Source organism: Conger conger, chromosome 10, assembly GCF_963514075.1.
Source record: "Conger conger chromosome 10, fConCon1.1, whole genome shotgun sequence".
NCBI lineage: Eukaryota > Metazoa > Chordata > Actinopteri > Anguilliformes > Congridae > Conger > Conger conger.
In genome coordinates, this window is record NC_083769.1 from 44,934,120 (window position 1) to 44,945,505 (window position 11,386).

Below are 11,386 nucleotides of genomic sequence, written 5' to 3' on the forward strand. Positions count from 1 at the left end.
CAGGTTTTTGAAAAAAACAGACTGGTTGGTTCAGCCCATTTTATGGGCTGGTTTCTAAGCTTAGTCACAGACCACAAACTCTAGTGTAGTCTTTGAATGGAGATCCTCATTTATCCTCGTTTTTTAGTCTCGGACTGTGCTTGATCCATGTCTGGGAAGCCCGCCCTAAAGTGGAAGGGGAAGGTGGGTGGACGCCTCTCACGGTGGTGTGCTGTGTCACAGGGTGGTGCTACGGGGAGAGGATGCGCGACGGAGAGACCGGCTGGTTCCCCGCGGGCTGCGCCACGGAGATCACCAACCGCCTGGCCGTCGAGCGCAACGTGCGGCGCATGGAGCGCATCCGCAAGGAGACGAACGTCTGAGGCGCACCCCGGGGACGGCCGCGGGACGGGCCGCTGAACCCGGCTTCGCTGGTCCCCGTCAGCATTTAAAAAGACAGGATAAAACAGGACTGAGCTCGTTTCACCATTGAAAACACATAGGGACTGAACTCGGTTTAACATTTAAATACATGGGGTGAAACAGGACTGAGCTGAGCTCATTTTAAGATTTAAAACACAGGAATAAAACAGGACTGCGCTCGTTGTAAGATTTAAAAACAGGATAAACCAGGACTGAGCTCGTTTTCACTTGTAGTCACTTAGTGGACGCTTTTTGGGTGGCATTGGCTCAGGAGATCAGCAGTCGTTGGGTAGCCGGTTCAATCCTGGCCTGGGTGTGTCGAAGTGTCCCTGAGCAAGACGCCTAACCCCCAATTGCGCCTGACGAGCTGGTTGGGGCCTTGCATAGCAGCCAATCGCCTTAGGTGTGAATGGGTGAATGAGACGCATCAATTGTACAGCCCGTTGGATAAAGACGATATATAAATGTAGACCATTTATCCAGAGTGATTTAGATTTAGATTTGAGACTAAGCAGAGGACAATCTCTCTTGGAGCAATGTGGGGTTAAGGGCCTTGCTCAAGGGCCCAACCGCTGCGGATCTTATCGTGGCTATACCGGGACTTGAACCACCAACCTTCCGGGCTACATGCTAGGCATGGTATAACTAGGAAAACTTGAGCAGAATGCCCTAGTTGTACATTCTTTTTTTACGACCCAGAAAATCTGTGAGCAACACTGCCACACTCACTACCTTCAGATTCAAGTTAGTGCCAAAAGGGTCATTAGACATATTACAGAATATGAAATATGGCTAATATTTTCATTGTAAAGGATTAGGCTGACAGCTGTAGCAGGGTCAAATCACTTCATGATTTGCCGTACTGATGGATGTACACCTTTAAATAGAATTGTAATCTGTTGGCTTAGACACTATTAATTAAATAAATATTGATTGAACAGGGTGTTAATAGAAAATGTGGGTTCAGTAATGGCAGAAGTTACCTGTGCATGTGCATAATTTGTAACAGCTCTCTGCCAGCATACAAGAGCCAAGTGATTAGCACTACTAAATCATTTTGCCTGTCACCACTTGCAGACAGGTATTTTAGAGAGTTGAGTCTACCATACCCCATCTGTGGTCTCGACTGGATATAGTGCATCAGCATTTAGGCTCACTGCAACATCTGCTTGTTGATGTTAATGCGTCTCATGAACTGTTTTATGATAGCAAGTGACCTCAGACAATACTGACCATTATGGAGAAATGATGATTCATTCTTACTTCACTGACTGTTTATAGAGATGGGAGTACAAGCCTATGACTTCACAGTAAGCACTGCATGAAATGCCCAGATTGAATTTACCTGGCTGGTGGCATGGCCCTACTCACATTTGTACTGTACACACAAACCGCCATTTTAAGTGCCAATGGCCTCAAACACAACCATATTGGGTGAAGCACTCTCAATAAAGACATAAAACTCTGTACAGTTCTTTTGACTTTTATTTGCGCTTGCCTTTTAAAATTCATGTTGTATACATAAAAAGTTTCATTTAAAAATGTCAAATTGACCAGATATCAAATTACTTTTCTTTTAAAAACCTTTTGGTGTAAAAACTTAAGACCGATTTAGAAAAACGTCTGCGGTTTCAAAAGAAAAAAAAAACAAAACTCATTGCTCAGCTGTCACATAAAAAGAATGGAAAAGAAACAAGCTGCATAGATTCTGCAGGCAATCGGTGGTCATCTGGTCAAACGCATGTCGCAAGCTTTCAAGATCGTCAAGTCAAATCTGTTCCTTATTGCTCAGATCTTTAAGATGTTTCTTCATGTTGACATAACTGAAAAAGAAAAGGAAAAAGACAATGGTGGGGTAAGTATCTGAAACAGGAGTTGGACAAAAGCCCATCAGCATCGTTTATTCACAGATGGGAAACCTGACAAAAGCCCTTTTAAGTGTCATCAAATCCATTGCATTAGCTCTTTTTTTTTTTTTGTTACCACATAGGGGATGCTGTGAGAAGTGCAGACTGCAGCAGTGTTTAAATGATGCCAGTGTGAACTCAAGTAGTCAGCACACCATCTCCCTAAAGATTTTTATCACGGAATTATGAAAAGAGTGACCGCATGGAAACAAATAAAGATTTTTTTTCATCTGAGCCGATATAGATCAGTGTCGGTTCCACATGCTGTTCCTGTTACGCCGACACAACTTAAGCCCTTCGGTGTCTGTATTACATCATGTTTTCATGGTCGGTCACACACACACACACAAGGTTCAAATGAGTAACTACTAAGACAGACAAATTGGGCGTTTAACATAAGTGTAGACATTGGAGCAAGTTTTTATTCAGGGCAAAACGTGTAAATAAGCGTGGCGTGGGGGGGTAGGGGGCACAGTGACACAGCGCAGGCAGGGCAGCGGGGTACAGGTCACAGCGCAGGCAGAGCAGGGGGGGTACAGGTCACGGCGCAGGCAGGGCAGCGGGGTACAGGTCACAGTGCAGGCAGGGCGGCGGGGGGCCTACGTACCCGGCGGTGGTACGGATGGTGGGCCGGCCTTCACTCGGCCTCGGGAGCGGGCGTCCTCTCCGCGGGCGCGTCGGGGGCCTTGCCCTCTTTGCCGTCCTGGGGCTTGGCGCTCTGGGGGCGTCTGCGCCGGTAGTTGAAGTTGCGGCGGTACCTCCTCTGGCGGGGCTCCTGGTTGGGGCCAGGCTCGCCCTGGTTCTCCTTGTCCTCCTCACCGTCCCGAACTGGCCTGGGACGCGGGGGACCCCTGGGGTGGGGACGGGGACGGACACGTTAGCCTCCAGCCAGTCACACCAGTCAAGCCCCTAATCAACTTTATTAAAACCACACCCAGGTACAGAGCCTAATCAGATTATAAAATGAAAGGGCATCGAGTTTGCACCTGTTAATTCTTCCTAAATTAGATAAAGACCGAGTTGTACTATTCTCAAACTCTGAGAATGTAACTTCTATACTGTCGGAACTTCACGCAAATATATTGTGAAACTGCAAATTAAAAATAACATAAGGAGGTGGGTTTTTTTAAGAAAACTGGAAGAATGTTAATTAATGCATTTGGATCACGCAATGGTATTACAGATCAAGATGTGAGCTTGATTAAAGTGTGTCGGAAGAGCTTCCTACATACATTTTTTTTTTTTTTTTTTTTTAAGCAGCCTCAATTCAATGCAGGCTTTGGCTTGTCAAGTTAATCAGTTTACTCAAAGTTAGGTCCAACCCAGCGTTAAGCAGGGGTTAAACCGGACTCCAGGCAATGCCACTGTTGGAGCCTCAGGCCAGTGAGCACAGCATGCAGTCGGGCCTGTACCTTGGTCTGAAGCCTCTGTAGTAGTTCTGCCTCATTGGTTTGTTGGACTGGTCTGGTGCGCCTTCTCTGTTGTCGCCTACGTCATCACCCTGAAACACGGCAACAAACGCGGCTCGTTAAAACACTGGAATCCAACAGCATCCCTCTTTCCAAAAGAGCAAGCATTCGAAACATTCTAAAACAGGAATTTATATTTTAAAAAGAACACACAAGGTCAGCAGAAACAATATGCAAATCTGTAAATTTCAGCAGGGACAGGGAGCGTACATCTGAGACAGGAAAAATTCATGGCATACTGTTACCAGTTACCATTTGGCCATGTAACCCCGTGCAGGAAGGCCAGATAAGGGCCCCAGTAGAACTAAATATTTATATTAAAAGCCTAGTCCGAGGCATTAGCATTGCAAAAATCATATTTACCAAAGCTCATGGGATATTTACAAACTAGACCCAACACAGTTTTTCCACATTGAAAACCACAAGAGGAATTTATATTCCAAAAAACACACAAGGAGTGAACATATTAGCCTCTCGAGACCCTGCATCCTCAAACAAGGGCATTTAAGTTTTGGCTTCCCTGAGCTCTACACAGTATGTCTCTCAGTATTCGAAGGGCCATACAAATAAAAAAAACAAAAAAACATTAAGCATGAATCTATGAATTTTCACTATAACATGTTTTCGTCATCCAAGACGCTTCTAAAACACTGGCACTTAACCCTGGTTTCCCCCTCCTGGGTCTCGGGAGGGTAAAGTCAGGAGCGGTTCGGGGGGGGCGGGCGCGTACCTCGGTCATCTCCCCGCGGGGGGCGCTGGTGTAGGGGGGCCGGCGGCCGTAGCGCCGGCGGACGAAGTAGGGGGGGTAGCGGCGTCGCCCGGGGAAGGACGGCCGGTGCTGGGACTGGGACTGGCCCTCGCCCTCGGGGGCGCTGTCCTCGCCTCCCTCGCCCCTCTTCTCGCCGCGCGGCTCGCGGGGTTCCCGGGGTTCCCGAGGTTCGCGGGGCTCCCGCTGTTCGCGGGGCTCCCGCGGCTCCCGGCCGTCGCCCTCCCCGTCGCTCTGGTAGTTGTCCTGGTAGTCCCGGGGCGGGCCCCGGCGCCGGGGGTACCGCCGGTAGCGGTTCCGGTCCGCCGCGTACTTGCTCCCCTGGACGGGGACGCCGCCCGGGCCGGTGACGTTGGCTGCCTCAGCGCCCTGAAAGGTAATTTTACACGTCGTTTATAAAATGGCCGCTCGTCACCTCCGGAAGACGACGGCTGCGTTTCAGGCACAAAATGGCTACCTGCATCCTTCACAGGTTACTGCTTTTAAAAAAAGGTAGTGGTAAAAACTGAAGGCTAAAAGGAGTAATTCCGAAGAGAATCATGTCAGTGAGGGTTCCAGCACACCACACAATCTGCTCATCCTCCCAAGCTTTTTTAAAAATATAAATAAAACTATTACCACAATTGTAAACTGGTTCTGATGCCGCTGCCCAGTTGCATCTCATTGTCAAGTTTGCCACAAATGTATCTTGGATATCCTACCAAAGAAAACATTTGACCATGCGCTCAAACTTGCTAAAACGAAGGCGAAAGGAAGGCACTTTGGCCATTTCTGCTCAGGACATGCTTGGGGGGGGGGGGGGGGGGTGGAGAAGGGAGAAGGGAAACACCACACGGTTGTCTGGGGCAACTCCACACCAATGGACACAGCCAATATTTCTTCCTTAGCTGAAGATACTGCCCGGTCAGGTTTTACCAGCATTACTCACACCGAAACAATGCTTGGCACAAGGCCAGACATTAGACAATGGGTTACATTGGGTAATAACTGGGGCAGCTTCATATTAATGACACCAACACCTATGCCATGGATTATATTCCTTGGGTGCTTGGTCAAATTATTTGCACTTACTGTGCAGGTCAGAGAAGGCCCCAGTAGACCATCAAATAAATACCTAGAACATAGTTATGGCTGATAGTGTCAGAGTAAAATGAGAATGAGGTATCAATATTGCAAACCTGATGTAAAAAGATTACAGGATATTTACAAGTTAGTTCCCACATTGAAAAACCAATGCACACAAACTGGTCTTTACCAAGGTCATAAAATTGTTCATTTCGGGCACATGGGAACTTACACCATCAATTTACATACAAAGATGACACCTAAATTAACAAGCTTTTTAAATTACCTTTTCACCTTCAACTACATCAAATTCCACTGTCTCCCCGTCTCCAACACTGCGCAGGTATTTCCTTGGGTTGTTTTTCTTTATGGCAGTCTTAAGAGAAAAAGAAATGTAGTTATCTTCCACCCTTTTTTTAAAAATAGACATTTTTTAAAATTGCATTTCTTTATTTACAGCCATAACCAGTTTGAAACCATGATGACGTAGGAAGAATGATTTATATACCTGGTGTACAAAGACGTCTTCTTTCGTGTCATTTCTGGGGGAAAATAAATCAATAATATTCATTACATATACTAAATATAAAGTGGAAGTCAAGAGGAAGCTAGTAAATAAGCATAAATGTCTTAACAGGATTTGACAATGTTTTTTGAGCCCAAGAATCACATCGGTGCGTTTACACAACGGCAAATTTCACTCACCTGTTGATGAAACCATAGCCATTCCTTACGTTGAACCATTTCACTGTTCCCAAGACCTTTGTTGCTAAAAGAAAAAAGGCAAAACGTATACAGGGATGAAGTATAGCACATGGGTATGCAGCTCTACAGTAGTTTCATTTCACACTTGTTCAGTTGGGCTTCCTGTATACTGAGACAGGCATGCCATTGGCATGTCACATCACACCACGTCGCGTCTAAACACGCAAATATTTTGTACAAGTGCTGTATGTTTACAAGCAGAGAGGATGTCAAACCAGCACCACAACTAACAGCCGTTGGTAGACAGCTACAAATGTTTAGTGCCATAGTACACACAAGAGGGGGATTGAAGACCAGGCGCCTTAAGCAGCATATAGGTTTGAGGAGTTACACAATTAGACATTTGGCCCCAAACTCATAAATGCTCAGAGTTCAGCGTTAGTCCAGCGGCCAGGCAGCGTAAACAGCTGCACCGTCAGCATTTTGGAGTGGCCAAACAGTAGCTCGTCTCGCATGGATGCAAGGTCTGATTAATAGACTGAAGGCAAGAAGCTACAGACGCCCTTTCTGCATCATCATGAGCCAGGACCAGATCTGCATTTTATTCACAGCTGGGAGAAGGGAGATGAGGAGGGGTGTGATGTGTGCACTTGGGCTGATCACAGACTAGAGAAGCTGCATTCTGAATTCCTGGCAGTCTTTGCAGTAGTGGGGAGACGGTCATGAAGCCAGTAGGCAGACCAACCCAGTTTGGGCAAACTCAACGGGACTAGTTTAACATGACAAAAAGCATGTGTAGTGGTTGATTTGAATTTAGGTTACCATCACCAATACCAATTCTATTTAGAGATGCTCTTACCCAGAACAATTAACAATGCCCTCATAGAAAAGCTCAAAGCTATACACCAACTATGGTGTATAGTACCATAAGTTTCAATTTCAGTTAAATTTAGACCATTATAATTTCTCACGTGGGAAAACATTTCTCTCAAAAGTAAATGGAGTACTTCCCAAGTGTATATGGTAAATCTGTAATAATTTACCTGGAGTCAACCCACAAATCTAAAACTTACTTGGAAAATAGGTCAAGTTGTACATTTAAAACTGCCCAAAGCCTGATTCATAACGAAATTGACCACCAAGTCTATGTGTAACAAAACAAGGAGAGGCTAAACATCTTCTACAAAAGAACACAGAATACAAATGGATAGTGTGAAAACATGGCTAGCATTTCATGAACTTTTAAAATGTTCAATACTGCATCGATTCGGTGTGCTTTCAAAATATCCTGCTCTCCAGGACAGACTTATGTGATCCAAATCTATTTTGAACTTACATTAGTAACTTACATTGGGCTGCAAGATAGCGAGGACGCATTAGTTACCGCATTACCGGCATTACTAGCTCAACGAGCCTGTACGTCTTAGCTAAGCCGGCTGGCCCATTGAACTCAATGCTACTAGCTAGCTAGTAGCTAGCAGGCTAGTCTACCTAGTAACAGTGGGCCAATAGGTTAACGCCAATTTATTTAGGTGTTACAACACGCTAGTAATGATTAACCGGAACGAAACAAGGAAGTGACTAAATTGTTACACGTGGTCCATCACTGGTAAAACTGGATCAACAGAACTGGAGTAATTGGCCGACGAAGCGATGTGCTAATGTTAGCTAATGTGTGCTAATGTTAGCCAACGAAAGCGAAATTAAAGCTTTCAGTATAACTTACTTCAATTTTCTTGTCAGTTTTAACATCATAAACGGCCGCAAATGGAGCAACAAAATCTTCATGGTGGTAAACGCAGGAATGGCAATTATAATCAGGCTAGCTAATTTATTTAGCTAACGTTAGCTGGCTACTTGGCCCATTCGTTTGGACATGTGCCTGGAAACCAGCCAGTAGTATGAAGCTATCCTCGCTAACAGTTAGCCAAATCGTCGGTAATATCACCAGAAGCTATTTGACGCAAAACAAAATAGCGATTCAAAAGGATAACTAGCCACCTAGTTGTCTTTAAATAAAACCCTAATAAACCATTAGGTTAGAGCTAGTTGGTGCGTTTTATTTGACAAATCTTCGGATTGCCGTTTTCTGTTCGATTTTTTTTAATCGCGTTCTCTACACAAAAGAAATCCCTCCCGTGTCCACATAGCCACGGCGGACATTTTGGATTCCTACCGCGGCCAAGTTTCCAACTAGCTTGCTTCATTTGCTAACGCTAGCTAGGTAGCTCTAATAACGTTACCACGTCTAACTTGATACAATACCTCGGATTAAACAGCAAATGTATACAGCCAAGTAACTAACGCAAATGATTCGTGAAATTGGTAAAAATCTGTAGCTAGCTAGCTCACCAGTATATCAACCATTCCGTGATGCCAGGACTAGCTAACTGCTAGCCAACAAGTATGGTGATCATAACGTAAGCTTTACCTTAGGTTTACAAACTAACGTCAACACAGTTCAAACAAAGGGATGCGACCGCTAATTTAGCAAAGATAGCGAAGCATTGTCGCAACACCGTAAATTAGCCAATGTGAATATAGCTAGCTACTTAGCTGGTCGCCTTGTTTAAGAACAAACAAGTGATGTGTTAGGCAGTTTGAATTTCGCCAATTCGTTAGCCTGCAAACCGGAGGGGAAGGCATAGCCAAGTTATTAGCCATCTTGCCCGACTGACCGATATTATAGCTAGGCTAGCTAGCCTGCGGTGAGGTAAGAGGGTCATGATCAAGGCCAATATCCTTCACAGGCGGGTAATGGGAACATTGTCATCCCTTAAGAACACCATGTGCTAATCCGCAAACCCCTTACGACAGTAGTTTCCCTCCTGCACAAAACGTGATTCAAACAGCCGGGTCTTCGTTGAATCTCTTCCCCGGCAAACAAACGCTCGAATCGCATTTTCCATATTAAAACAATAGAGTGGCTAACAGAACGTGCAACTCCATGTCCAGTTAACGTTAGGGTTTAAGTTAACTGCCAGTTATCACCAAGGAGACGGAACGGTTTTCAACGGACCGGGAGACTTAATGATAATGTTAGCTAGCTAGTTGCCAAAGACAATTGTCCCGTCCATTTCACAGTAGCTAAATACAGTAAACATAACAAGTGCAGATATTTCAGTGAATTAATAGCTACATAGCTACATTTAGTCAAGCAGATTCGAGTTCTCGTTGAGGTAGCCTTCTACTTTGCCAGTAACTAGCATGCTAACGTTTGTTAACAATTCAGCCAGCTAGGTTAGCTTGCTAAGTTAGCTAATCAGATACCACTTTCTGCGCGTGAAATATGTTGTGTAGCCGTGTCCCTAACTCATCTTTAAATTAGAGATACAATTTTAAAGCTAAAATACACGATATCCGGCTTGCTAGTAACTCACCGATGACCTTCTTATCCCCCGCGGTAGCTTCGGCTGCCGGGCTGGATGGACTCTCCGCTTCGGCTTCAGCTTCAGGCTCCGGCGGCTGTTGTTGCGTCTCGGCCTCACTGCTCATGGTGGTTTCTGGTTGGTATCTTAAGACTTGTGCCGGCGGTGGCTTCTAGTGTGTTTTCCCGGTGCTAGATGGTAACCTGGGCCGGCGGTGGTGGGGGCTGCTGCCTTCGGGCTCTTTCCTCTCTCCGCTCCCGTTGCCGATCGAACTGGACGGAATGAGAGTCGATGCCAGACAATATTCTAAAGCGATTGCCCTCCCACAATGAGTTGTAATTGGCTAAAGTCCCTGTCCGTGAACACGTTTTGTTAGTGTTCTTTATTTCTATTGGTCGTAATACATGTCGGTTGCATGAAAAGCTGGCTTCTTTGACAATGATTGGTACAATAACCAGAAGGCAACAATGACGAACACTTACCAGGATTAAATAAATTCGTGCTCATTAGTTTGTGAGGTAACTAGCTTGCTACAGAATACAATGCGCATGAACCATTGAACTGCAATATAACAGTCAGTCCTGTACATCCTGTACAATTAAGAATCGGAAGTGTTCTGCGCAAAAGCTATTCGCTAGAGCAGGATAAAAAAAATTCGGATTCTAACGACTCTCATTGGAACTTAGCCTGATGGGTAATTATCGAGCACTACTTGCATTGTAGTTAAGGATACACAATCCTAATAATATATTTGTATATGTGTAAAGCAGTGTGCTTTACTGCTGATTCAAGGGAATGACAGCATTTTCCTATAATGTGTTACAAGGATAGAGAACATTCCTCCATGCAGAACTTTTAAAGTTAATTGATATCCTTGGGTTTGTGCTTATAGCCTGCCCTCTTCAATTCAAACCACAGATTTTTTTGATGGGATTTAAGTCTGGAGACTGAGATGGTCATTGCAGAACAGGGATGTTATTTTAAAGTAATCATTTCCTGGTATTTTGTTTAATTAATTATGCCATTGATCTTTAGTAGTGCACCTGGACCACTGGCAACAAAACATCAATGACCCACCTCTATATTATCTCATTTGGTCAACTCCAGGGCCCACCATTTCAAAACTTTTTTGGATAGGATTTCAATAGTGGATTCAGGATGGATTCATGGTTGATGTAGGGACATGTGGGACCACTGGCAGATATGAAATACATTGTTTAATCCAGCAATTGCAAATTAATTAACACAAATTTTCAAAACAATATCCATTCTAAATGGAAAATATTTTCAAGAATCCACAACACTAAAAGTGGTCTAAAGAAAGCCTTGAAAATTGTAAATACTTTGGGATGTTGTTTGAAAATATATTCTGTTATCTTTTCTAAAATAATTGTCTAATGGGTAGGTGCAAAAACAATAATTATTTCATTTATTTTATTATTCAGTGAAACATTGCATTTTGAAATTAGACTAACCATGGCCTATTATGTACAAAAGCAGATGAATATGATTAATATGCAAACTGAATGACACATTTTCCAACGTTTGAAAAAATATTTGTCTTAATGAAACGTTACATTATTCTGACCAACAGATAGAGACAGATCCAAAGACTGCAATTATTATTTTAAAATTATTTTAAAAACTAGGACAAAACCAACAAGATCGATTTGATATGGGATAGCAAAAAAGGGATTAAAAAAT

At 44.0% G+C, this 11,386-nt stretch overlaps 2 protein-coding genes across 4 annotated transcripts in view; one reads left to right on the top strand and one right to left on the bottom strand.

Annotated features, from left to right (window-relative positions):
• The window catches only part of arhgef16 (Rho guanine nucleotide exchange factor (GEF) 16), a 34,456-nt gene extending 32,587 nt beyond the window's left edge, over nucleotides 1-1,869 (top strand). For all 3 annotated transcript variants that reach the window (XM_061256937.1, XM_061256936.1, XM_061256938.1), the window contains exon 15: nucleotides 223-1,869. In XM_061256937.1, the coding sequence (XP_061112921.1) occupies nucleotides 223-362 (140 nt within the window). In that variant the 3' untranslated portion in view covers nucleotides 363-1,869. The remainder of the gene's footprint in view (nucleotides 1-222) is intronic.
• ybx1 (Y box binding protein 1) lies at nucleotides 1,870-9,993 on the bottom strand. The gene is made up of 8 exons (XM_061256940.1): nucleotides 9,695-9,993; nucleotides 6,315-6,378; nucleotides 6,118-6,151; nucleotides 5,896-5,985; nucleotides 4,509-4,913; nucleotides 3,722-3,810; nucleotides 2,917-3,160; nucleotides 1,870-2,225 (listed from the first exon to the last, which is right to left on the bottom strand). Exons 1-7 carry the CDS (start codon nucleotides 9,807-9,809, stop codon nucleotides 2,947-2,949), a joined length of 1,011 nt encoding a protein of 336 aa, XP_061112924.1. The 5' UTR covers nucleotides 9,810-9,993; the 3' UTR covers nucleotides 1,870-2,225; nucleotides 2,917-2,946.
• Between the last annotated feature and the right edge of the window lie 1,393 nt (nucleotides 9,994-11,386).